The sequence below is a fragment of the Tenrec ecaudatus genome, chromosome 8, assembly GCF_050624435.1.
Source record: "Tenrec ecaudatus isolate mTenEca1 chromosome 8, mTenEca1.hap1, whole genome shotgun sequence".
Lineage (NCBI taxonomy): Eukaryota > Metazoa > Chordata > Mammalia > Afrosoricida > Tenrecidae > Tenrec > Tenrec ecaudatus.
Genome location: NC_134537.1, coordinates 43945878 through 43973548, shown reverse-complemented (window position 1 = coordinate 43973548; position 27671 = coordinate 43945878). Strand labels below are relative to the sequence as shown.

General features: G+C 47.9%; 1 protein-coding gene across 1 annotated transcript in view; it reads right to left on the bottom strand.

The window, feature by feature from the left end:
* Positions 1-1308: 1308 nt before the first annotated feature.
* HACD2 (3-hydroxyacyl-CoA dehydratase 2) overlaps positions 1309-27671 on the bottom strand; it is a 103725-nt gene continuing 77362 nt past the window's right edge. Inside the window, exons 5-7 of the mRNA XM_075556321.1 lie at positions 7700-7821; positions 6105-6283; positions 1309-1576 (exon numbers count right to left, since the gene is read on the bottom strand). Coding sequence (XP_075412436.1) covers positions 1494-1576; positions 6105-6283; positions 7700-7821 — 384 coding nt within the window. The 3' untranslated portion in view covers positions 1309-1493. The remainder of the gene's footprint in view (positions 1577-6104; positions 6284-7699; positions 7822-27671) is intronic.

Genomic DNA, 27671 nt, shown 5'->3' with positions numbered 1-27671 from the left:
CGGCAACGGGGCGAGGCCACTGCCACCCCAGCGGGCTCCGGTTCAGGAGACAGTTTGGAGGAACACAGCATCTCTGGACCCCACTGCCAAGCTCAGAGACAGGCAGACTCCGCCCACCGCGCCTGGGCTCGCGCTCGGAACGCAGGCAGCAGAATGTTAATGTTCGATTCAAAAACCAATTTACGACACACCTGCCGGCATGACACCGTCGGCTGCATATTTTCTCCTCGTTTTCATCTTCATTTTTCAAGGTTCTATGAAATAAGCCTTGAAAAATTAGTGCCCCATTATGGCACGCCTCTGAGATTAGCAATTATATCTCAAAATAACTCCTCAGTAAGCAAGACTTTTCAAGTTTTAACAATGAACCAAACAAAAAAAAAAGGAAGAAAGCAAACCAGCCAGGCCGGAATCCTGACAGAGACACAGCTAACCCCCCACCAAGGGGTCGCACACGCTGAGATCAGGGGCACGGCTATCTGCACTGGGCGCGCAGTGGCTGTGGTGAGCGCGGCCGCCTGGCCACTCCCTTGCCCATTTTCCTGCTTTTGGACTTAAACTTTGGTGGGAATGAAAACAAGGTTACGACCAGGCAAAGTGTCCCAATAGAGGCGCTGAAGGAGAATTTGAAACGCAAATGAAAGCAGTGTATAAACCTACTCCTGGGCGGGGGTCCACAGAGACGGCATCCCTGCTCTCAGAGCGGGCCCCTCCCTCAGCTCAGGCGCGTTTCTGAGGTGGCCAGAGCCGGTGCTGCGAGGAAGAAGCACCATCATGGGGACCCTCCTCCTTTCCCTTTCCCCACGTTGTCATTTTGCTCCCGAGCCCCAGCTGGGGAGGGTCTTCACAAAGCACACATACTGATTAAATTCAGGCACGTTCCTCAATGGCAGGCAGAAATGATCTGGTTGGAAAACAAACAAAGATCGGGTTGTTTTCGGATTATGGGGACTTCCCCAAAGCATCACAGGCATGTACCTTTTGTCACCCAGTCACTGGATATGCGGGGACAGCGCCCGACCCTAACTGCAGAGCATTCCGGGGAGCAGTTTGCCACTTCAGAACTACAGACAGGTTCCAGCATGCAGCCAAGCACGTAGCAAGGGGGACCCCACACACTGCAGACCAAACAAGCGGGCGGCGGGGTCACGTCCGGATGGGGCGTGAGGGGCACAGGAGGGCAGAAAATGCCGGAGACCTCCCCCCCACCCCCCACCCAATCCTCCAACTACAGGGACTTTCTGGCTCGAAAGTGCATGCTGAAATGGGCCAGGCGGGATGTCTGAATGTTAACAGCCTTGTTGTAAGTTGATTTTATAAAATCCCAAGCCCAGTGTGACACTGGATTTTGGTTTATTTTTATTTATTTTTTCCATATTTAAAAATAGTTCTTAACTTATTTTTCTATGAAACATGTTGGGAACTCAAAAAGTCTGCAGCATTTTTTGATCACTGAAAAGTTTTTTGTTGCATTTTTGGGGAAAGAGCCGGAACTATTCAAATTTCTTGTGTTCTTCGGAGTGAGAGAGGATCTTTCTTCGCTGGTGTATCATGTGGAAGTATAACTGAGGGAAAACTGCAAAGGAAAGAAACAAGAGCTGGTCAGGGAGGGGCTGGAAGCTGCACGTCATATTTGGGGTACATGGATTCGAGGTCAGCTCCAACCACAGAAAGCAGGGAGAGTGGAAGGGGGCAAGGGCGAGTCTGCAGGGTGGGAGGTGAACTGGTGAAACCAGACTCCTTCCTGGTGCAGCGCGGAGGGGATCCCACGCTCACTGCCGGGCGGCTCCACCACCTCCGAGGATCTTTACCACCAACAGGGAAGGTCCTGAAGACAGAGCTCCTCCGAGGACTCCCGTCATATGCAGCAAGCAGCTACGGACCGACCAGGCTCTGGGGTTCGGGGTTCTCATCCTCAGTCCAGCCCCCACCATAGCTCTGATTCCAGGGGCACTCGCCCTACCAAACCCCGAGTGCCTGGCATCTTATGAAGCAGCACTTCCTGAGAAAGGTGGGTATTTGAGTGGGAAGTCCGGGGGTGGATGCTGAGATACTTGATCTGAACACAATGAAGGCAGGTCTGAATATGAAAAAAAAATTCTTATGAGAAATAACCAGTTACCACTGGCACTGGCATTTCTCTGTTGCTCCTCCTTTGACAGGAAACTCTGAAGAGTGCCGCCCCTTGAGAGTCTGGACATCAGAAGCAGGAGGCCATGGGGAGAGCTGCGGGGAGCAGCCCTCGACCCGAATGGGATTCCGGGGGATGCCGCATCCTTAGGGGAGTCCAAGGCAGGCCAAGCCTGCATTACCTTCCTCCCCCAGAGATGACAGGAGGCAGTGAGCAGAGAAGGGGCCCCAGTACAACCAAAAGTGAGGGCTCAGAAGTGCAGTACCTCCTTTGGACCTGGGGTCCCTGCACTGAGCACCTTCTAGACCCCGAGGAAGACTGATACCGAGATACACGGCGATCCCCAGGAAGATGGGGACCAGAGACATGGAAGGAGACCTGAACCTTTTCCTCCTGAGGCTTCCTTGAGAGCTGGTGCTCTGGGTTCAACCTTCTAGCCTCTTACACCACGAGAAAATGAACGTGTTTGTCCAGGGAAAAGAAAAGAAATAAGCGAGGGAGGGGAGTTGTGGGTCACTGGGATGAACCTGTGGGGGCGGGAATGCTAAGTCCCCACACACAACACCCGCTGCGTCCCTGCTGGGAAATGCTATTGCAGGGTGTGTGGGTTTGATAAGGGTTACCATACACGAGGTGCTGAAGACCACGCTTGAAAACAACCCAAGAAGAGATGGTCTTGCAGGTATACAATAGCCTCCCTTCTCCCAACAGCTCAAAGCTCTATTTTTCAGAGTAATTTTCACTCTAGGGAGCTCGGTTTCCACTACTGTCAACTCTCCGGTAAGTTTCCTCCTCCTCAATGGGACGGGTTGGCCAGGCTTCCTCCGCTCCTCCCCGAGCCTGCCAAGATCCCAGTGGGTGTTGTGCTGTACAGACCTCTGCTGGCTGCCCACCAGGCCCGGACTGCGCAGGGCCAGTCACCGCACACGCTACTCTCAGGCAGGAAGTTATTCACAGAAAGGACCAAGTTTATACGTATAAGTCAATAGTGAGAGGACTATTTTGGTATGAAAGCCAGAAATTTGACAAACTATAATGTAAAATCTGGAAGTTATGATATAATTAAGCCATAAGGAATGCCACTTGTGCTCACTGACACACGGGGGCCAGTGAATTGCTGGCCTTTGCTTGAGGAGGAGCAGCTATGCACTCTGGCTTCACCGCCCCTGGAGGGTGGCCTCGGCTCAGGGTGACATCAGAAGGCCCACAGGCGGAGAAGAGTCCAGGTGACAGCCACTCACTGGTGGCTGAAACAAGACGGCCCGGCACACCTCCACCCCCACAGACAAGGCTGTTGGCCAATGCAAAAACACGGGGACAGACATGGCCCTTCAGCTCCCAGCAGTCTCTGAGGGCCCCGGAGAAGAAATGTGTGCGGGGGTGGGGTGGGGGGTGGGAGTGGGGCGGGGGTGGGGTTAGGGGGCAGTGACTTCTCCGTGGCCAGGCCAGATGGCACTATCGGCCATTGTCTCTTTCTGAATTACCCATGTGTTCAGAGGGAACCCATCTAAAATGGCTGAAACTGTACCAGCTGTGTGGCTTCTATTTTTAGCTCCACGGAGGAAAACACTTGAGAAAATCGCATGCGGACGGACAAAGGGCCACTGAGAGTGTGCTCTGCTCGCCGTTCAGGGCACACAGAACGCAGAGGACTGCTTTGCAGGCACGTCTCTCAGTGTGTGCTGGGAGGAGACGGGCACTCTCCGCACTGGAAACTCATGCCCTGCAGGCTCAGGTACATGGGAGTCACCCCTTGTCTATCATGCCCTATCGCCAGGTCCCAGGACGATGGGGCAGTCCCACGGGGGCTGTGGAAACCTTGGCGGCCCTGTGTGGGACTGGCGCTGGTTGTCCACAGAGGCAGTTCTGCACTGTCCCCGATGGCTGACCCTGGTGTGGGTGTGGGTGTGGCTGCGGCTGGGCAGCCAGCGCTTCCTTCGGCTACATGAGCAGCAATGGGCAGGGCCGTAGGAAAGGAGGATATGCTTATTACACCCATTGCTCACTACACTGAGAGGAAACCTAAATTGGAGAAAGAAACCAAATTTGGGATGATAGGTAGCCTATCTTAACTTGACCTGTTCTAGGTACCTGTTCTTGGAAGGCTGGCCACGTGCAGCTGACACGAACGACCTGCGCAGGCGGGTCTCGATGTGCACTGCCTCGATTACAGCCGCCGCCCAGGGGACAGGCGCAGGCCCGCGGCCAGTCAGCGCGGCAGACACCACAGGCGATTTCTAACAGTGGCTGTGGCTGGGCTGCCGTCTGGAGGTAGAGATGGGGTCGGAGATTGGATGGGAATCTTTTCGTGCTAGGTGAGACCCACCCTTTCCTTAGATGTTAAGATTCTAGCTGCTATCACAGAGAGAGAGTTACTCTCTTCCCAAGAGGAGGCCAAGACTGGAGGGAGGGAAGGACGTGACGTGCAGAAAGCGGGGTCTGTGGGGAGCACGTCCTGCCTGCTCTCCAGAAAGACAGCTGGCCCCCAGGTCTGCATTTTCTCTCCTCTTGCCCTGCACCCTCCAGGGCCGAGAAGAAAGTCCATGGAAGGGAACTGGGGATGCTTTCCTTGAGGAGTCCTGTCACAGAGGTCAGCAGGTAGAGGCCAAAAGGCTTGCCACTGCTCAGTCAGAGGGCTAGGCGGTGTGACAGGCAGGCTGTTTCTGGGCCAGGAAGGGTCGCTCAGGGTTTTCACCTTTCAGGCTGGAAGCACCATGGCCTTGGCCACCACAGCCACGTCCCCAGAGGACTTGACAATTCATAGTGGACAATGCAAACAGAGTGGAAGTGCATCCAAGCATTCCTCTATGATAAATGTTCACGTGAAATCTGGACGTGGTTTTTTCTCACTATGTGACTTCCACGGAAGTACACAAACATATCACTTACGATGGATAGGATGATTGAGTTGGTTACTGCTGTGGGCTGAAGAAAAATCCAACTCTGCCTCAATTTACCTGGGACTTGTGGTGGGGAGGGCAGGGTGGACGACAAAGCCCATTTTATGGACGAAAGGAAGACCCGTGGTCACAGTGGCTTTGGGAAGAGCTGACGGAAGACGCCAACATTGCATGTTGCACGTCCTTAGGTGTGAGAGGACCCTTCTGCACATGCAGAAGACACTCGCAGGATTCGCAACGGGACATCACAATTCCTCAGCACAGTGCACTCGCGTGTTGTTTTATTTCTGCTATCATATGTGCTGGTGGGCACATATGATAATTACCCGTACACACTAACCTTTAATAGGACTATGGAAATACTTGGAAGTCACTCTGTAGAGAACATAAGGCCCCATCCGGAGGGGCTTCCTGCTCATTCCCAAACAAGAACATGAGGAATATGGGAAAGATAATGAATCTGCTTTTTGTTTTGTTTCCAGTTAACTACTAATCCCTTAAAAGCAAGCTAACCATTTACTCTGATATAAGAACAGTGCAGGCGTCTTTTCCCAGTGTTCTCAAATAGCACACGGAGTGGTTCTCAAGGGACAGACACATCACACCAAGGCAAGCTCTCTGGTGGCCCTTCCCCAGCTGCGCAGAAATGAAAGCCAGGCCCACTACCACCACCAGTCCCAGCTCCCAGCGACCCTGTCAGCTGGAGCCCGTGCGCCTTAGAGCTTGTGAGGGAAGCGGGCGGCCACGTCTGCTCTGACGGAGCAGGCTGGGCTCCCCCCACCCTGAACTTGCCTCTAGTAGAGAAGGCCCCAGCCCAGGGTTCCTTTCTCACCCCACTCTGAGCAGGGCCTCTGGCAGCTGTACTGAGCAAGGCATCTCGTTATTCAATCACTGCCAGAGAAAACTGCCTTGGCTGGGAGCCTTCAATGAAAGCCAAAGCTCCCCCAGCCCACCAGAGACATCCATTTGCTTGGATATGGTATACAACAAGCAAAGAGGCTTGGTTAGTGCAGAACCACGTTTTTAAACAGACACACGGACATAAATAAATATAGGCAGAAGTGTTTACTTACTTGGAATGTAGGAGATCATGACCAGAATTAGGAATGTGTAATAGTCAAAGGAGAAATTGTATTTGTTGGGTAAGCTGATGGAGTACAGGCCCGCCTGTCTGACAAAGGGCAAGGCGGCATATATGGTGAGCAACTCTCCCGACACACCCATTGGGTACAGGACAATGAAGAGTGTGTACCTGGAACGAAACAAAGAGCCATTACGGGTGTGGAGACAGCCGGCAGCCAGGGAGGCGTGCACTCCCGTCCTGCTCCTACAACAGGCCCTGCCTGGTCTTCTAGCGACTCAGGGCCCATCACATTTATGATGGCGGGAAAATGAGTTCAACGTGGGAAACATGGTTCAAGATGTTTACAAAGCAGTGTTTGCATGTTTCTGAATATTCTACATTAGATGTTGTTCAGGCTGCCTCCAAATGTGGGCTGACTCAACAGGCAGCTTCTTAAAGTAACTAAGGTGCTGGCAGAAGCCTTAGTGAAGCGACACTCCTTCCCCGTGGGATAAGGCAGGAGGAGCTGGGGCATGGGAGGAGATACTGGATTGGGATATCTAAGAAGGCCCGCACCAAGCAGCAAGTTTGGTCTGTGGACTGAAAAAAACCCCAACAAAAACCCAGAAAGTTTATCGTAGTATGTGGATGCTATCATTTTTCAAATGTCAGTGCAAGCTATTGTGATAGATGAAAACATTAAAGCAGGTAAAAATATAAAATTACAATAATAGGTTTTGGTCATTAACTTTCCAATAAACAGACACACAAACTGTGGTTAGATTTCCTATCACGGTTTTTTCCTTGGAGCTGGAACTAACTGGAAGCCATCCTGGAGGACCGGTGCTGCACAAGAAGCCCTCCGCTCCGGTGTCAGAGCGCCTCTTGTTGTCCAAAGCTCACAGTAAGCACTGGGCTCCACATTCCCGAGAGTCCGGCAAACTGAAAGAAAGGCATATCCCAGTGCCCACCTCGGGGACAAAGGCTGCTCCCCGGCTGTGGAGGACGAGGGACACAGCTCTCTCTAACAGGAGCATCCGGCTCCGGCACAATGCGGGCAGGCAGGCGTCATGATGCCTGCCCAGCAGGATTTCAGATTTGATTAGTAACTGGTCTATGTTTCCCATTCTCCCTAGTTTCTAATTTTAAAAAAGCAGTCTCATAATTGAAAAATGGTGGCCACAGTTGGATTATGTTGCTAGTTTAACCAGTAAATGCATAAATTCTCTAGGAGCCACTGTTTTCCTTCCCTGAAATGAGGCATTTGGCCCCAGGACACCTCAGACCCTTCTGCACTGTCACTCCCGGTGTGGTCTTCTCTGACTCAGGGCCCTGCTCACCAGGGCCTCCTGGTAGTAACCAGGGTCCACAGAGGCGCTCTCCCATCAGTTATGAGCCCCTGGTAAGAACAATCAGACTGACAACAAAGTAAAGCGGACAGGCAGGCAGACTCCCTCTTCCTGATGAAGTCCACAGGCCAGCTTTCTACCCAGTGCATCCCATACAGTCTTACGTTAGAAGCCTAGGGGCAATGTGGAGGCGCCAAAGGGCAAATGCACGATGCACGGTGTCAAAAGCTGGACTCTGTTCCATGCGCTTCTTTACCTGGCCCATTTGATGAGGTAAGGCAGATGGTTTAATAGGCTGAATGTATAAAAGGAGTAACGGATAATCTCCGTGATGGTCCAAGCAATGACAAACAGGAGGACACTGTCTTCACTCTGCACCTGCAGGAAACGAAAACAAAAGCAAACCTGTAAGACTTTTAAAATGTCTAGAACACAGGAAGCCCTCACAAGGTGCTGGGTCTGGAGGGAGAGTTGGAAAGCCGAGGTGAGTTGGTGTGGCCACGGTCCTCGTCCTCCGTGGCTGGTGCGGCACAGAGCAAAACGTAAAATAAGGAAATATTTAAGGAATGTCAATAAAGGAATGTGTGCCAGGGTACCTGCTGTGCAAGGCCAAGAAGCAGGAGTCAGGGCCCTGGCGGCAGGCTCAGCAGTCAGGGAGGCCCCAACGAGAGTGTGCCCCGTGAGGCACTGTGCCCACCTGCTCCCTGCCAGTGGCACAAACAAGGAAGGGGACTTGGGTGGTCCGCAGGAAGCAGCCTGGGAGTGGGTTTCTGTGTTTGCGAGCCTGTTCTGGAGAATGTGAGCTGACATTTGTGGGGTAGGAAGGGCGAGTGGGGAGCAAAGCAGCGGAAGGCTGAGAATTTTTATGAGAATTCAAATTTGGCGATTAGGAATCTGAGAACACATTGAAGAAGTAGAATGCAATGATTAAAACACAACGGGAGAGGAGCAGAATCCAAAGTTAGGGTGCCCGTCAGAAGGGCAGAGGCAGACACTGTTTAGGCAGAGTCTATTTATCCTTCCCCATCAGTGGAGCTCCCCCGGTTGGGTGACTGAGCTCCCTGGGTTGGAACCACCGAGCTCTTGTTCAGCAGCTGTACCAAGGCCCCTGCCCCGCAGACTCTGAGCAAGACCGTCAAGCCCACTGCCATGCTGCCATCAAGCTGACTAACAGGCACCCCTCTGTGGGGTTCTGAGACCGCCCATTTCCCCCCAGGGACTTACTGGTGGTTTCAAACCATTGCTAACAACTGGTGGTGCGTGGCCCATCTGCTGCCAGGGCCCCCCGCCCGCCAGGCTAGGTCTGGTTGAATGTTTGAAGTAGCAGAGAAGCTTCTGGGCGAATCCCAGGCGGCCAGCTAAAGCCAGAAAGACTTTGGAATGCCCAGCCTTCTGAGTTGTTTTCATGCTGAAAACCAATAAAGTCATTAATTAACACGCCCCCGAGGGGACCCCCTCCCTTCTCCAAGGGACGTTCTCATGTGCACTGCACATCTTACACTGACTTTCAGCACCTCCGGACACAGGTTTCTGTCCTTAGAAACCAACACTGGGAGCTCTAATCCCTGTGGTTTGCTGGCTCCCACTAAGGCTGTCCCAGGCGGGGTGGTGTGAGTGAGCCCCCGCCGGTGAACGGCGCCCAGCTCCAAGAGCACAGGCTTTCTCCGCCCGCGACCAACCCATGGAACTCTCAACTTGTGCTTCTCCCCGTCATGCTCATAATTCCCCTGCTTCACGCTCCCTCAGAAAGGGTGCCTGGAGTGAGCCACCCACACCGCGAAATAAGTAGTCATTTACATACCTATTAACTAAATTGCTCTGACAAAGAAGTTCAGAAATGCACAGCGACTCTTCTCTAAAAATAAGCCGATTTCATACTGTCACGAGCAAGAGCACTTTCTGATTTCCTGGTGCTCTCCCACCAGCCCAGCTCCAGCAACAGCTACACTCTGAAGCCTTTCAGGTGGAGATTTCCCATTCCGCCCCGAATCTCTGCCATGTCAGAGGGCACGGCGACTTCTGATGTACACTGCAGTCCTCCCATCTCAGAGATCTAGTTTCAAAGCCCTCCCTACAGCTCTCTGGGTCATAATCGGAAAGGCCTTTAATATTCTGTACTGCAATCATTTTGAAAGCAGGGAGTATGTTTTATTCATCTTTTGATTTCTGAAAGCAGTTTGTACTTTTCACAAGTCAACCCCCCAAGTGAACGCATGGCTGTGGCGTCGCCAGCTCCAGCAGAGAGGGGCCTGCAGGGCAGGGCAGAGTAGAACTGCCCCAGTGTTTCCAAGGCGGCCGTCTTCATGGAAGCAGAGGGCCACCTCTTTCTGCCAAGGAGCTGTTTGTAACTGCCAGCTCACTGGGGCACCCCGAGGTCTCCTTTTCACAAGTAAAGAGCACAGTGCATATTTGTGGAACAAATACGTTCGGTCTTCATGAGCCTACGTCCAGATCAAGCCCCTTCTTCAGGTGCCAGCCGTTTGTCTCTCTGTAGTCCACATGGTCTTCAGAAACTCCAAACAACAAACACAAAACCCAAGTGGCCTCTCCCTTTTAGTTCAACCTTCCTTCGGACTCGGGTCAAGTATGAGCACAGTCTGCTCCAAGGAGAACCCAGCTGTAAAGACGGGCTCTCGCTGCCACGGAACCGATCTGGACACAGAGTGACTCCAGAGTAGAACTGCCCCTTGAGTTTCCAAGACTTAACTCTTCACGGGAGCAGACAGCCTCATCTTGTTCCCAAGGGCTGGGTGGTTCAAAGCGGCACACACCTTAAAATCAGACTAGGAATGCGCACACGGGATCTACAGATCAACAGGAAGTGCAACTCGGTTACCAAGAAGGGATTGGAGAATGACCCAGAGTAAGTTTATCGAGCTTGTAAGGAATTATCCAATAACACAAAACAGGGCTAGTAAGTGTAAACCAGTGAGATACAATTTACCAGGAGTAAATATAAAGTTATATATTTACAGGATTCAGTAACAATAAATAAAGTGATCCCAGTACAGAACGGAGAAGCTTTAGCTTATAAAAAGAAAGGCAAAGGGGTTACAGTTTTTGGTGAAAAGCTGGCTGTTTAAAAAACAAAACAAGCAAACAGTGCCCTCCCCCCATACCAAACAGACGAGAAGATGGTGTATATCAACACTCATTACTCACAATGACTCCAACTCACAGCGACCCTGTGTGCAGGGGTTTCCAAAGTATCTCTTTACAGGGGCAGAAAGCCTCATCTTTCTCCCCAGGAGCCGATGGTGGCTTCAAACCGCTGACCTTGCAGTTAGCAGCCCAATGTCTAATCCACTATGCCACCAGGGCTTCCATTAGTCATTAGGGAAATGCAAATTACACTCAGACGGTGCTTACCAAAATAAAGAAAAAGGAAACTAACAAGTGTTGATGAGGATGCGTAGAAACTGGAGACTTGGTGGGAATGTGAAACGGTGCAGCCACTGTGAGAAAGCGTGGCTGCTCCTCAAAGATGTACCTTCTGACCCCGTCCCCAGTCCTAAGTATGTACGCCTCAGAGCGGAACACGGGCTCCGACGGACAGCTGTATCCAGTGTGCACACAGCGCTAGTCCTAAAAAGAAAGCACTATTCCTCCGTCTAAAGGTGGAAACCACTCACACGCCCATCAACAGGGGAATGGAAAAACCAAGCGCGGTGTAACACGCAATGGAATAGCACTTGGCCATTAAAAGGAATGCTTTGTTTTGAGATGTACTCTAATACGATGAACCTTGAAAACACTCCTAAGTGAAATAAGCCACACACAAAAAGGACGAGTCCCTAGACAAACTCCAGGGTAGCAGATTCATGGGCGCGAACAGGTTAGCAGGCACTAGATGAGGGAGGGGGAGAGGGAGTGTTTAAAGTTCTGGGACCGTGGTGACACTTGCACAACATGGTGAGTGTAATTAATGTCACCAAGTGCGTACTCATGTGACTTTTACAGTAAAACAAAAAAGAGTGTGGCAGGGACATCGAACCTTCCTAACGTCACAAAGAGGGCAGAAGAATCAAGATCAACAACCCAAGGCTGATTCCTACGTGGCAGAGGAATACCTCCTCCCGCCAATCGTTTTTACCGATTCGGACACCAGCCAGAGCACTATTTTTCTGCAGGGTTCAAGAACTCGTTGCAATGACCACAGAACTCAAAATGTGCATGATTATGAGTTCAGTTAGGGAAGTAATAGACTACAACTCAGGTTCAGAAATGCCTCCGGACACAGCTCCAGACAGGACAACCTCTTCTGAGCTGTGCCCACAGGCATGTCTGTCCATGAACTGTAGCCTCTTGGGCTGGTTCACTCTACCCTGCTATTTCCACCAATACATGCCCAGTGGTGCCCAACTCTGCCAGCAGGCCTCCTGCCGAAGGTGCTCAGTTTTCTCGCTCCCTGGGCCAGGAAGCCCACCATGCTGTCTCCCGCTGCTCTCCTGGTTCTGCCGCTCCCATTTGTTGTTGTTGCCGTTTCTGGTAATAGTTTTGTCACCTTGGTGTAGGAGGCTCCCAAGGCAAGGACCCCAAGTCCAGAAGATGTACTCTGCTCCCAACTCTTCTTGGTGGCAGTCAGGGCCCCTTCTGGCTCTGGGATGCTCATGTCAAGACTAGCAGATGGTAAAATAGACCAACGGCTTGTTAGGTTTTTATGCCGTATTTGCCTAATGCCAACCCCTCACATGTGCCACAGACCTGTGTTTGCCTTAGTAGCAAGCTGTCCAATCCCCTTGGTCGGCCATAAGCATCTTGTTTGCACAATCTCACACGATCGTTAGACTAGGCAGTATTTCAGTCTGTTTTCATTTCTGTACTGAGGTAGTTAGTTTATTGTGCCAACCTGGCTGATAAATACATGTGGGGCTAATTGAAGGGCAGAGGGATAAATGGCTCAGTGAGCCTCGCCTTTCTATTTCTTGGGTCTCTTGCTTTCTGGTGGTTGGACCAAGGTGTAGCTGACTTAACCAGTTCCCTGGTTCAATTGGCAAGGCTCATTTCCTGCAAGACATCCCTGAGAAGCCACATGGACCTACCCCGATACAGCCCTGGGTGCTAGAGCACCCGTGTGGAGACCCCTGCCAGCGCTGAGATGCTTACACATTCACGGACTCGGCTTTCCTTCTGCAGTTGGCATCACTGTGTGTTTTGTGAGATCGAGGAGGACTTTGTGGATTGATGTCGGACATATGAGTTAATGTTGGACTTGTGGGCTTGGGCAGCACTGGGTTGGGATGTGTCCTTGATGTGCACTTAACCTTTATATAAAACTCTCTTATACATGAGTTTCTGTGGACTTGTTTCTCTAGAGTACCCAGAGTAACACATGTACCTAGGACTGTTGAGTCAGAAAAAACTTATGTGAAATCCATGACAGATAACTTTACAGAAACAGTAACTGGATTAAAGGATCCTTGGGGGTATGGTGGGCTGGGGGAGGTAGGGCAGGAAATGAAGAGCTAATAACAAGTACAAGAATGAAGAAAATGTTCTAAAAGTAGTTGTGATGATTGAACAATTCTTTTTGATATGATAGAACTATTGAACTGTACAGTTTGTGAAGTATATGCCAATAAAACTGTTAACATTTTAAATAAAAGGGTGAGGGGCAGGGAAATCATGACTTGATGAACCTAAGAGCCCAATTATTTGGTGGGACAATTGAACACTGGCTAGAAAGGTTATAAACAGTGACCCACAGCACTGACAAACTACCTAAAAACCAAAGTTATTTAAAAAAAAAGAGCAATAAATGAGTATCTAGCCACACAAATAAGTCTCATCTTGATGATTAATTACATTCTAAACCGACCAGACCCCACTTAGGAGCCAGTCAGCTATATAAATTTCTAAAGTCAACAAACCCCAAACTCACTGCCCGAGAGCCAGGTCCAACTCACAGGGTCTCTACAGGGCAGGGTGGAACTGCCCCTGTGGCTTTCCGAGACGGCAGGTCTTTACAGGAGTGGAAAGCCTCACCTTTCTCTAGTAGTGTGCCTGGTGGTTTTGAATTGTTGACCTTGAGGTTAGCAGCCCAATGTATAATCAAACCAAATTCACTACATCAAGTTGATTCCTCACCCACAGCGACTCTACAGGACAGAGTAGAGCTTCCCCTTAAGGGTTCCAAGACTTATAAATCTTTATAGGAGTATCCAGTCATCTTTCTCTTGAGAAGTGGCTGGTAAGACCGAACCTCCAACCTTATGGATTGTGTAATCCACTAACCACCCGCTGCACCACAGCTGCAGTCAATTTCATTCGTGTGTATTCCATCTGGTTAGGCTCCTTTAAATTATGATTTGTGATGGAGAAGTTGTTGGTCTTGCAAATCTAGTGTGTAATCTTCAGCTTCATTTCTATCATGAAGGCCATATTTTTCTAGGTACTAATTCTTCATTTCAAACTTTCACATTCCAATCACCAATATCCCATTATCAATGCATCTTGGTTGCATGTTTAATTTCAGACTTAAGAATTTGGTAGTATTCCTTAATGTCTTCACTAGCTTTAGTGGTTGGTGAGTAAATCTGAATAATAGTTATAATAACGGGATTTCCTTGTGGCATATAGAGACTCCTCTATCACAGGCAACAGTATAGTATACCTTGAAATGTTCTTTTTGACGACGAATGTGACACCATTTCTCTTGAATTTGTTGTCCATTCCCAGTATAGTAAACCACGATTGTTGAACTCAAAATGGCCAATACCAGTCTGTTCCAGCTCAGGAAGGCCTAGGCTATTCTTTGTGATCCAATTTTTCTGTCATTCATACTTCTTATATTCCACATTGTGATTATTAATGGATGTTAACAGTGTTTTTGTGGGGCGCCCATCAGCAATATGAAGGTCCCCCAAGCTTGACCCTTATCATCTTCATGAAAGTCAACTCTACCTTAGAGGCCGCTCTTCTTCCCGGTTGCATTCGAGAGCTTTCCTTCTGGAGAAAGGAGCCGTGCGGGGGAGGGGGGCTTGCGTTGGCTGCAATCCACAAGGTGGGCAGTGGGAAAGTACCACCTGCTCTGAGTAGGCTTTCTACTTGGGTACCCCCCCCCCCACCGGGACTGTTACAACTCAGCAATGACCCGATGGCTGGAGAGCGCTTGCCAACCCAAGGGCACTGTATCTGACTTCTTCTGTTACAATTCATAAGGTTTTCAGCTAATCGACCAGAAATGGGATTAAAATGGAAAGGCCTGGCCCAAAATTAGAAAAAAAGAAGAAAGCTATGTGACAAATCAGTTGACTAATGAAACAGACTCCCTCACAGAGCTATGCACGGCCAGGCACTGTCTGCATTGAGACAGAGATACTCCTAAAGATACTCCTACGAAAGCCTGCTGGCTGGTGATGGCTTCCAACTGCCCTGTGCATACGTGTAACCTGCACATGGCAAAGGCATGGACATTCTGCCTCGTGCCAATGCTCTTGCATGAACTGAAATTCTTTTAGTTGATTAAAACATGAGATTTTAATAGCAAGTACTTCTTTAAAATAACTTTCATTTATAAAAGCAAGAGAGGAGGGAATAATTTAAAACATCTCCTCTCCTTGCTTAGTGTGAAGTGCGTGAAACAGGGATGCTCTCTGGCTCTTTACTCCCTCCCGCCTTGACAGCAGATCTTCAAGGGAACTCGGCTTGGCAGCCTCCCTCGGTCCCCAGGATGTGAGGAAACGTCGTCCCCCTAACTTGAATCGGTACCTTGTTATCTTTTCTCTTTTTGAAAGCAAGGATTGGGAACATTTTACAAACAAGTGGGATGGCTCCTTTCTATCACCGCACAAAGACTAAGAGAAAAACAATCAAATTGATGATTTCAGAGAAGTTAAAAAAAAGGGCAGCTTAGCTTTGGAGGGACAAATGACTGATGATAAAAAGCCCAATTCAGTTGCTTTTTAAAAACTAATTTGTGGGGGAGGAAGGGGTAAAAACTTGGAGCTGATATCAAGGGCTCAAGTAGAAAGAAAATGCTTTGAAAATGATGATGGCAACATATATACAAATGTGCTTGACACAATCGATGAATGTATGGAATGTGATGACATGTAAGAGCCCCCAATAAAAGTATTTAATAATAAAAAAATTTGTGATTTAGGCGAAAGTTTACGGAGCAAGTTAGTTTTCCATTTTAGCTGTTTACTGAATTAAGAACTAGATAGCTCATCAACTATCAATAAAGAGGCTTAATGTATCTATCTACATGAAGCTCATAGTGACCCTTTTAGGACAGGGCAGAGCTGCCCCTGTGAGTTTCTGGGGCTACAGTTCTTTCATAAGAGCAGAAAGTCCCATCTTGGTCTTGCGGAGTGGTTGGTGGTTTTGAATTGCTGACCTTGTAGCTAGCAGCCCATTACACAACCACTGTGAGTCAACATGGACTTTATGGTATGAGTTTTTTTTTTTTTTGAAGATCCACATGAAAACTTGCATGTGAATAGCAGTTATTCACAACAGCCCCAAAGGTCCATCATTTAGTGAAAGGGTGGTCTATATGCATCCCCGGGCCTACTGCAGTCAAGGTGACCCCAACTCACAGAAGCCCTATGTGAAAGCACCGAGCTACCCACCCCACAGGGTTTTCCAGGTGGTCACCTTCATGGAAGGAAAATGTACATTCCCCCTCCCCACCACCCCTGGGCACATAGTGGCACAGAGAGTAGGTGACCGCTGTGCTTCAGGGATCGCTGGGGGCACACGCAGAGCCCTTCGCAATCTAAGGGGACACAGCGCTGACTCAGGGAAAAGATGAACTAAAACACACGCAGAGTTTTTCCACATACATTTCCAAGCTCCCTCACCATATGATTGAATTTATATGAACGCCAGAAAGTGGGCTCAGAGTTGTGGGAGGCTGGGGTGGGAATGGGCAGGGGTCCTGTTGTGGAAATGTCTGCACAACTGGGTAGGTAGATGGCCTCACCAATCACGAAATGGTGTACTGACCGTGGTGAGTTTTCTGGAACATCACCTGTACCCCAGTAAGTTTCTGTTTCCAGAGACAACTAGGTCCTTACTGCTATGGTAACAGGCAAAGCAGCACTTCGGGGAAAGGGGACAAGGAGAAATGACAGATCTTCACAAGGAGGCAGACACAAGGGCAGGCTCAGGATAGGCTGCAGAGAGCACGCTAAAACCAAGACTGGATCCTGGGCCCACACGGAGGAACGGGCACAGGCTGCCCTGCCCTTTCAGAAGCCGCAGCTGCCGGGCACACTGAGCTGTGCCCTGGATACTGCCTGCTGCAGACGGCAGGGTGTAGGCGGCTTGTGTAACGTAGCCAAGGGAGTTTACATAGAAATTCAAGCTGGCGAAACAAATGGGTGCAAGAGAAAAACCTTTACACACAAATAGCATCATATGTTTGACTTTAAAAGGCTCAGGGAGTAGCGGTACGCGAAAAGCTGTCATTTTTATTACAGTCAAGGGAAACAGATGGTGCCACAGAAGAGAATCGTGATCGTGGAAACCCGGTTCCTCCAAGTAGCCTGGAACCTGCTGCTCACCGCAAGCATGCTTTGCGGCAAGCCTTCTCTCCTCTACATCCGCCTGACAGCTGTGCCAAGAAGGGATTCTGGCGAAGACGAGGGGCTGCAACTCCTCTGCTCCTGTGATGCCACTGTTCCCGACCAGGGACGGCAAACTTCCCCAGAAAGGACGAGATAGCAAATGCCTTCCACGCACACGCTCTCTCTCTCTACCCGAAACCCTTCAAAAAGGCGAAGAGCATTCTGTGCAAAGGTCTGCATTTAGCTGAGGCTTATAGCTTGTCAGCCCGTGTTCTAGATCTAGTTACCTCTCAACTCTCTCTTCTCACTGCCTGCTTCACCTCATCAAGGTGGTGCTCCCCAGCTGTCTCTGGATAGATTGCACGTGCGCGCGTCTGTACACACACACAGACAGAAGCACCCTGTAAGAACAAGCGAGGCAGGTTTCCCATGTTCTATCCTCTTCAAATCTCAGAAAATAAGCAATAGCAGCAAAATAAGTATTTGTACCTAATAGCTTCTGGGGTCTTACTATATGCCAAACACTTTTACATATGGAATGCCTCACAGAAGCCCCACTTTACAGATGGGGAAGTACACCATCAGTCTATGCCCTTAAGCCCTGCACCTTTCTATCTTCTTGGGTGTCAGGTCGGCCACGTCAGCAAATGAAGGCCCCCAAAGTTCTGCTCCATCCACTCTACTTTGAGGGTGCAGCTCTGCCCCGTCGTATTCTGAGTGCCTTCCACCTCGGGGCGCATCTCGGGGATGCTATCAGACCACGCTCTGCTGCCGTCTGAGCTTTCCATGGGCCAATCCTGGTCAGAAGTAGAGGGCCACGTTCTTCTTCCTAGCCCGTCTCCGCCTGTCCTCCAGGACCTGTAACACCAGTGGGACCGTTCTTAGCACTACAGCCTGTCACCACAGAAGACGACACGCTTGACAGATGGGTGGTGGAACCCACTGTGCCTTTGAGCCTAGGGTGACAGTTATATAATTTCATGTCAGCGTGATATGTAAAGTGTTGGGGTGGAGTGTAGCCTGTCAATCAGGCCACACCTGGTCGCACCTCCTTGTGGGTGTGGCTTTCTCATACGGAGGGAGGGCCGTGGGATCCTCCCCTTTTTCTACTTTCCCCTTCATGCCTGCGGGTGCTGTGATGAGGCCACTCCCGTTGGATCCACACAACTCTGCCGCTGAATCATGGCGGGCGGCTGTGCGAGTCTGAAGCGGGATTTATGGACCAGTATCAGACTTATGAACTTGATCTAGACTGGGCTGGAGTGTTTTACTGATGCTCTTTTGTACACACGTCACTGGATTTGTTTCTCAAGTCAACCTGGCCTAACACACCTCATTGTGCTGATAATTTTCAATTCCTTTATGCTTCATCCCCGCTGCTCAGATTTTACTCATTGTTAGACCCTCAAAATACCCCTCTAAAGTCTGTTTGAATTCTCTTTCCTATCTGTGCAATGAAAAGATTAAAATGCAAAATATGATTATCTTCAAAATCAACACAAGCCCCCTCCTACCCACCTCTAAAAAAAGAAATAAATTAAGGAAAATAGGAATAATAGGCTTTGGTTTTCCGGGGAAGAGACCATCCCAAACTCGTCTCTGGGTGGCTATGAAGACTGACTTGGGTGCCTCTTTCCTTCCCCTGGGCACAGGTGTGAGCCTGTGGGCCACTGGAGGTGGAGAGCTGAGGGACGGCTGTGAGCCCCGCAAGAGCACGAACCTGAGTCCGGGCAGTTGAGGGCAGGCTGGCGAGCAGAGACTCGGAGATGTCGGCTGCAAGAGGTGAGCTCTGTGGTTGCATCAGCTACGTGGGAAAGGATGGACGAACTTGGAGGGGACGGTCAGGCGTGGGACTACAGCTGAATGTCAATCATGTAGATCTACAGATAACTCTCAGTGCATAGCTATGTACATGATTCCCAAGGGAAAATCTTGCTAGATTTTCTCAAAAGACACAAGACAATCACAAGTCACAAGGACTTATTGTGAAGTATTAAAAAAAAAGGACAGTTCCATGAGTGAAGGGCCGGGGAAGGTGTGCTGAGTGCTGTCCTGAGAACCTTGCTGGGAACCCTCACCCCATCCCCCCACAGCCCCGACTTGCTATCGAGCATTGAAAAGGAGCAGTCTTCGCTCCTCAAGGAAGTGGAAGTTGAAAGGAGCAGAATCCCTCCAAGGGTTAGCGGCCTGAAACACTGACTTTCAAAGTGGAAAAACAGCAGCTTTGCATCTTGGTATGCTTATTTAAGAAAGGTTTTATAGCAGTACTTTGGGGCTTACTGTTATATCCCTTTATGGATTTCCTAGTTCTGCCTACTGAGAAAGACATCCCAGTAGCAACAAACACCTCAAAACCCCGGATGCTGGCTCCTAAAGCCCTCCCCCACGGTAAGGAACCAGAGTAAGACGGCTGACTCCAGGAGTGGGGCGGGGGGACTGGAGATCCTTTTTGTGTCAGAAAACTGAAAAAAATTCTCCATGAATGATGGAGACAAGTAAACAAAGGCCACTGACTAAATCAAAGTTAAGTTCAGCATAAAAATATAGATTAAGTCCATTGAGTAAAAAGGAATTCATGAATGGTCATGAATAAAAAAATGGAGCAAAGAAAAGTTCTTTCTTATAGAACGCCTTCAAACACAAGCAAAAGAAAGGGCGTTTGAGAAATACTACAGGGATGGGGTGGTAACAGGCGGGATACAAAAAGGGAGACAGTAAATGGAGGGGAGAAACCTCGCAGACACCAGGCTGCAGCTAGAGACATGACCACTAAGGTGACGTGGGCAAGTGTACCACGACCACCACTGTTTCCCTTACATCCTCACGCTTGGCACAACAAGTACATAGAGAAGGGACCAAACAAGTACTGTCATTCCAGAAAAAGAAAGAAAGAACATTGTAGGGACCGTTCATGAAATGCGGAGGGGCTGTGGCCTGGATCATGGTGGGTGTCAACGCTGATCTGCTGACTTGGAGGGCTGTAGGCAGGTGATATAGGTGAGTGCCCTGAAACAGAGATGTAAGTATTCAGGGGTAAAAGACATCTTTATTTTACTTTATTTTTTTAAAAGACATCTCATACAGCTTGCTCTCATGGTTCAGAAAACCAGCAAATGATAATGGGTGTGTATGAAATCATAAATACAGAGACAGTAGGCAATGAAGCACATCCCATACAGGATCAGGAACTGGGGGATCTGAAGAGAACTACAGGAGGGCGTTTTTCTCAGGAGCCCTCGTGGCACCATGGGTTACGTTTGGGCTGCTAGCCCAAGGTCGGTCGTTTGCACCCCCAGCATCTCCTGTAGGGAAGATGGGGCAGCCTGCACCCATTCCCACTGACAGCCACAGAAATCCCCTATGGCAGGTCCAGTCTGTCTGTCCCACGGGGTCGCTGGGAGTCAGAATCATTCACCGATCGTGGCCTTGGTCTTGGGCTTTGTTCAATTCTGGTAACTTTTTTTCTTTTCTAATAAATATAGAATTATTTAAAAATAAATGATTGCTTTGAACTTTTTACCAGGACTCAAGTGAAGGCCCCCAGGGCAAATCGGTTTCCTGTTCAACAACTCACACACATTTTGCTTTCATGACACTGATTGCATGCCTCACGCTGTCACAGTTCCCACGTCCTTCCAACGCTTGCCATTCTCACGAATCCTTCTCTACTCCTCCTTTCTGCTTCCTGGGCAGATGCTGGGGTTGACGGTTCTCAGGCGTGCATGCCTCCCTGGGGTACTACTGTTCGCCCTTTAGGCCTGCCGAAAGTGGAGCCACGGCGTGAGTTCCATCGCAGGCCCGAAGAGTGACGTGGGCCACAGTGTTGGGGGTGCCATCAGTCCATGGCAAACCACATGTGAGTAGGCGGTAGACAAGCAACGTCTAGTGTTCCTGGTCTCAGGGTGGTGGAGACAGAAAGAAGTTCAGGTGGTCCCTTAGTACTCAGGACTATTTGTTTTCACACCTCTTAATCTTCGTACCGCTTTCTTGCTCCAGAAAGACAAAGACCAAATAGAAGCATCTTAGACTGGAGCCACTAGTTACAAATGTTGAACAATGTCTTTGTGAACTATGCATGCAAGTTCACCTTGATGACCTTAATTCCTTCCCTACAGGTGTCCAGCTATGGCTAAGGAGTATGCCTACCTCTGTCCCATTCACTTTATTATAATACATTTATATTACATACCTATATCTTTATAGAGATAGCATCTATGAACCCTACATATGCTTGTAAGTGTAGGTCCTTTCATCTACTCACATCTGCTCATTGTGCGTGTCTGCCTATACATCCATTTGAAGATACCTGCTTGTGGTTTCTGATAATGCAGGGTTGTGTGCTAATAGCATTTACCGTGTTGTCTGTGACCCATGCGCAACTCTCCAAGTCTTCCTTTTCTTGAATGATCTTGTTGGTCACCCCCTTACTTTAAGCTGCCTCTCCTCTCACTCAAGTCTTCTGATGTCTCCTGTCTGGCAGTGATTGTCCATCTCTGTGATTATCAAAGCATGTTTTCCTTTGCTTTTCTAACAGCGGGCTAGTGCAGTATTTGTGTCTCCGTGACGGACTTGCTTCACTCAGCGGAACAGCTTGTTCTGGACTGCTGCACGCTCTTCCCGTGAGAGCACGCACGACAGCTGGTTTATCCACTCATCCGCTGGTGAACCCCTTGTTTCCACCTCTTTGCCCTGTAGCAATGCTGTAAAGAACGTGGGTGTGCATACATCTGTCTTTGTCCCGGCTCCTATTTTTCTGGGCTTCAAATACGTAGTAGGGGTTGCTGGCTCCAATGGCATTTGTTTCTAACTTTTTAAAGAAACGCCACACTGGCTTCCACAGCGTCATGCCGCTTTTCAGTCCCACGGGCAGTGCATGAAAATGCCCATCTCTTCACCCGGTGGCTTAGCGTTTGCTGCTTTTGGTCTTATTAAACTTTGCAAGTCTTGCTCGTTCAAAATGAGTCATTGAAAAAATTCACCTAACAATTAAGCAACTACTGTGGGGGACTTAATCAGGAGCAAATATAACTCTCACCTGGTTTCCAGGCACATTTGTTTCTGAGGTGAAGCCTCAGACTATAAAACCATAAAAAAGACACGAGAATGCGTACAACAAGTCATATGTCAATGAGGGCAGGACGACCTGGTAAGGAATAGTCGATTTGATGCTGACCCTCGATTTGGATCAGCGTTAGACTGTAAGCACCTCGAGGGCAGACATCAGATGTACAAATTAACTTGGACAAGACCAAATGTCGCTCACAGGCAAAACAAAATTCGTAATAAATGCATCAGATTGGGATAATAAAGGTGATTAAGAAAATGATTGCTTCATTAGCAAGGCCAATTATTCTGTAAGTATGACAAAAGCAATTTTCACATTAATTTAATAAGTAGATTAAGTTATATGGAACTGCTTTAAGTAAGTTGAAAGCACATCTTCATTTCTATGTGAAAAGTCAATTATATCTTTTTTATACACCTTGGGTGGATTAGTGCCCTGCTTTCTCCCCCATCCATGGCTTTTTATTTCCTTTCTTTTCCCCGTTTTTTTTAAAGCTTACCTCAGTGGACCCATGTTGTGTCTGTCCTTTTGTGCTTGACTTACTTCACTTAGCATGATTTCCTCCAGTTCTTCTCATGCGGCAATGTGCTTCATGTGTTCATCGCTGCTTTTTAGGGACATGTAGTATGTATGTACCACATACAATGATCCATTTTTCTGTTGATGGAAATTTGGGTTGTTTCCAACCCCTTGCAATTGTGAACTGTGCCGGAATGAACATTGGGGCACAGATGTCTGGCCGTGGCCTGTTTCTTGCCTCTTCTGGGTATATGCCCAGTGGGGGATTGCTGGGTCATATGGTAACTCAATTTCCATCTGTTTTAGATATCGCCAAATCGATTTCCATAATGACTGTACATACCTACAGGTCCTCCAGCAGTGGATGAGTTCCTATCTCACCACAGTCCCTCCAACACTTGTTGCTGACTTTGTGAATTGGGCTATCTTTGAGGGTGTTAGGTGGTATCTCATAGTTGTTTTCATTTGCATTTCTCTTATGGCTAATGATCGGGAACATTCTCTCATATGTTTATTAGCCATTCAGATTTCAGGCTCTGTGAAACTTCTGTTCAGGTCCTTTGCCCACCTCCTCAGTGGGCAGTTAGCTTTCTCCTTATTGTAAGCTAGCAAAGTATTGTAGTTTTTAGTAATAAGGCATTTTTCTGATGTCATTGCTAAAGATGTTTTCCCAGTCGGTGGGCTCTTTTATTACTCTCAGTGAATTCTTTCAATGTACACAGGTGGCTTATCTTCAGTATATCCCACTTGTCAATTTGTGACGCCTCTGTATTTGTGTCCTTCCCTGTTTCTGACAGCCTATGTATTCCCTGCGCCAAGCTTCTCAAGTTTGTCCCAATTCCCTCATTAATGGCCCCAATAGTTTGCAGTTTTACCTCAAGGTTTATTCTTGTGCATGGAGTGAGGTAAGGGTCGTGGTACATTTTTCTGCAGGTAGATATCCATTTTTTTCCAGCACCACTTATTGAAGAGGGCATCCACTTCCCATTTGATATTTTTTGGCCCTTATCAAAGGTCAGTTGCCTGTGTGCTGATGTTTTAAACTCTGGGTCTTCAGCTCTTTCCCATTGCTCTGAATAGCTGTCGTTATAACAGTACCACACTGTTTTGACCACTGTGGCCGTATAGTACATGCTGAGTCAGGTAGAGCAAGCCCTCCCACTATGTCCTTCTTGAGGAGTTCTCTGCTAATTTGGGGCTTCTTCCCTCTCCATATAATCAATTCTTTGAAGAAGGATGATGGTATTCATATAGGGATAGCATTAAATTTAAATAGTGCCTTGGGCAGAACTGACATCTCTACTATATTGAGTCTTCCAATCAATCTACAAGCTTAGGATAGTCTTCCATTTGTTGAGGTCACTCTTGGGTTCTTGTAATAGTGTTCTGTAGTTTTCTTGTACAAATCTTTTTTTTTTTTTCAGTCAGGCACGGGGATTGCTTTTGATTGAGCGACACCCTAGTTGAGTGTTTTTTGCTTGTGCTATGACATCAACTTGTGTGAACACGCAATGAGAAAACTGGGTAACCATGCAGCCAACAAGCAACAGTCAACTTTGCATTTGCATCCCCACAAGTACAACCTGATGGCTGCCTCAGGATTCATTATTGAGAAAAATGCCCCTGCCTCTTTCAGTTTGTTGCTTTGCTTTTTGTTCTCTATTGTTTGTTAAATGAAATACTAGATGCCATCTTTCTCTCTACTTGTAGGTTAATATACTTTTATCAATGCTGGAGGTTTAAAGATCTCACCCGTTGTTAATCTTTCTCAGTATTTCCCCTAAATCTTGTTTCTCTCACCTCTACAAAGCAAGTTCTTGAAGTGATCACTAAAGACATGGGTGCTAGAGCAACATGTAGTGAAGAAATCAGATGATATCTGACTACCAGAAAGAACAGCATCTACAGTCTTAAGGGGTGGTCTTAAAATAAATAGCCATCTACATGAGGTATAAGCTAAGTCCACACAGAAGGAGCATACCAGCTTGTGTGAGCCAAGGTTGTAAATTATAAAATCCAAGATCAGAGGGGGAAATTGTATTAGGGCTTAAATTCTGAGCACCTGATTTGCAGAAGGTTATGAATGACACGGAAAGTCCCAAATCCATTTGCAGAATCCCCCACGTGGATTAAGCCTCCATTGGACTGCCTGGGACCATTGACCAGGGAGGTGAATAGTATAATAATGCTAAAACCTTCAACACGATAGAGAATTAAAATAAAGGCCTTGAATATCATCTCCTAGAGCAGAAGTTATTAAAATGGTGGCCGTCGACTACATCCACAGATCCAAGGTTACCCTTAGGTAGGAATTTGCAAATATTTGAGTCCGTGGTTAAAAATTGGAAATTCCCACCAAAATCTGGATTTTTACCTTAAGAAAAAAGATCATTTGGCTTCCTTCAAAAGCCTGCCTAAAGGACGGAGCTCTATCTACCTGAGGGAGGAAACTCTACTGCCAGGAACCTTGATGACAGATGGTAAAGTGTCGCACAAGTGTTTCCATGGAGCAGATTTTAAAATTTTGCAAGTTTTGTAAATTTCAAAATATTAATAAGATCTCTCATACTTTTTTTTTAATAAGGCAATGAACTCAACAAGGATTCCTAAACCTGCCCTAGCAGAGCAAGACCATACCAATGCAAAAGGCAAAAGAGATGCACGCTTTTGAGTCGGGGTTATTTTGGAAATAAGCTGGGGCAATGTTAGGGAAAATAAGGAGAAGATGATCCTGTTAAAAACAAACATTTATGGCGGCAATCTGAAGCAAAGAAAATTTACAACTCTTTAATGCATTAAACCTAAATTAGTCCCTCTTCCTTTAAAATACAAAGCACACCTTTGGCATGCGCAGGGGCACACACACACACACACACACAGCATGTTGTGGCTTACAAATTTCAGAAGAGCACCAGGGTTTCACTGCAGACTTGAACAGGGTCCTCTCTCTGGAAAATGCAGACAACTCAGTAATATGCTTTATTTCTCCGGTGACAATGCATCATAACTCAAGGCAAAAGCTCTCTGATGACCGCAGTCCTTCGTGCGGGCAATTAAGAAAAGCCACTGAACTCCCTCTTCCCTGAAGACAGCGGGGGTATGCACACTTCAAGGGTCCAGGAGGATGGAAGTGACTGCTTCAGGTGCCCCTGTGACCTTTGGAGGCTCCCTCTGAGATCAGTTGTGCAGCTGACAATCAGGAACTTGAATGTGCTGGCATTCACCAGGTTTACCCGGTACCAGTACCATGTTTTGGTAAATAACACGCACGTGTGCGATTCATGGAGATAGCAAAATTAACCAACCAACCAAACAAGTCCTATTTGGCAAACTGTACATGATTTGCCCAAGAAGCAGTGTTCTACGTGAAAGTACCTCCAAGTCTATAGTCCTGCAAAGCTGCTGTATAGAAACGTTTGCTTTTGCAAAGGAGCAGGTAATCTGAGAGTTCCTCCTCCCACATAGGAAAAGTTTTCAAATGAATATTAACCATGTTCAAAAATGCCACTCATTGTCTGCGGAGCAACTTTTATAAAGCAGTTTATAGGTGTTAATTTTCAACTTTCCTTGGCTTTGCTGAAATATTGTAGCAATGCTCACGATGCATGACAATCAACTCAACTTTACAGGTGGAATGAAGGCTCTTCGCCCTCCTGGGAGTAGCAATGTTGACTATTCCCACGCCTTCTTTCAACCTTAAAAAGGAGCTCATGGTTCTCAACAAGGGCAACCCCTGGGCCATGGCCCCACAGTGAGGCCAAGCTGAAGGCCCCTCACAGGTGAGACCCGGCTGGTCTCCTGACTCACCCACCCAGCAGCTGCCCCTCTGCAGGCAGAAGAAACAGACAGCCACAGCACGGGTTTCACACCTGCCAACTAGGGTTTTCAGGACAGCTTAATCTCAAGGACTGGAAGAATGTAAACGGAATTTAATTTAAAGCGCATAGAATATTAAGAACATCTTATTAACTTTCTTTGGGTTTTTAAATTAAACAATCATATGCATACATGAGACAAATTACATAGACATGTGAAGGAAATGTACAGAATGGGAAATCATGGTACCCCAGCTATTTTCCAATCCAGAAACGATGTCACATGTAGCTAATTACAAGGAAAGTACAGTGCAGTTCATTTTAGGAGCCACAAGGGGCTGAGAGCTACTGGTACTAAAGAGCAGACAGAACATTCCTGTCCTCACAGAAAGTTCTAGAGCACAGGTTCCCATACTTGTCCTTTTAAGGAAAAAAAAAACAACCCTCAGAAACCATCTGGCAATTAAAAACTTGTGTACCATATAACCTATAATCCAGGATAAAGTGTAAGCATCTGCATTTGCAGCCCTGTGGATTGTTGAAGCAAGCCCCAGGGGCAGTACTGTGCACACTGGGAAACAATGCTCTGTGGGCTGGCACTGGGATAAAAGAAACACCCAGAAGAAACCAGGAAAAAAATACAGTGATAACCAACATTTTCCCATCATTCTACAGTAGCCAGAAGTTACTTCTTTGGCTTGAAACAGTATAAATCCGCATCTTAATACATTTCGCTTTGGACTCATGGATGAAAACTGGTTTGCACACCAGATTCACTTGCTGTTGGTTCTCCACTAACAATGCAGCTTGGCCCTGTGACCCAGGGTTGTGTCCTCCCCAGCTACTCCTTAAGAAGGTTTGACTTGCCCAAAGCCCAAGCCACTCCAGGCTCCCAGCGGTGCATTGCATGTGTGTATTTGGAAAGCCACTACCTTAAGTCCAGGTCCCTTTCTGTGACCTTCCTGATTAAAAAGATCAAGCATCTTTGGTAAGCTGAGGATCGCAAGTAACCAAATACATCTCTAAACAGGTTCCCTACTGTTTGAAAAGTGAAGCAACATACATATTGAGATGTTAGCTAATAATATAGAAATATCTTGTGCTTGAAGAGGGTGCATCCCAATACCAAGCTGTTGTGTCAGAAATTTCAAGATCAAAACAGGGGGATCCCACTAAAGCACCCAGGAAATCAATAGGAGGCTGGGGTGGGCGGGCTGTGTGTCGTGGTGGTGGTGGTGATTATTTTAAGATCCTACAAGACTAACTTAAATGCAAAATGCATCAAAAAACCTAAGATCTGGCCATCTTGGGGCA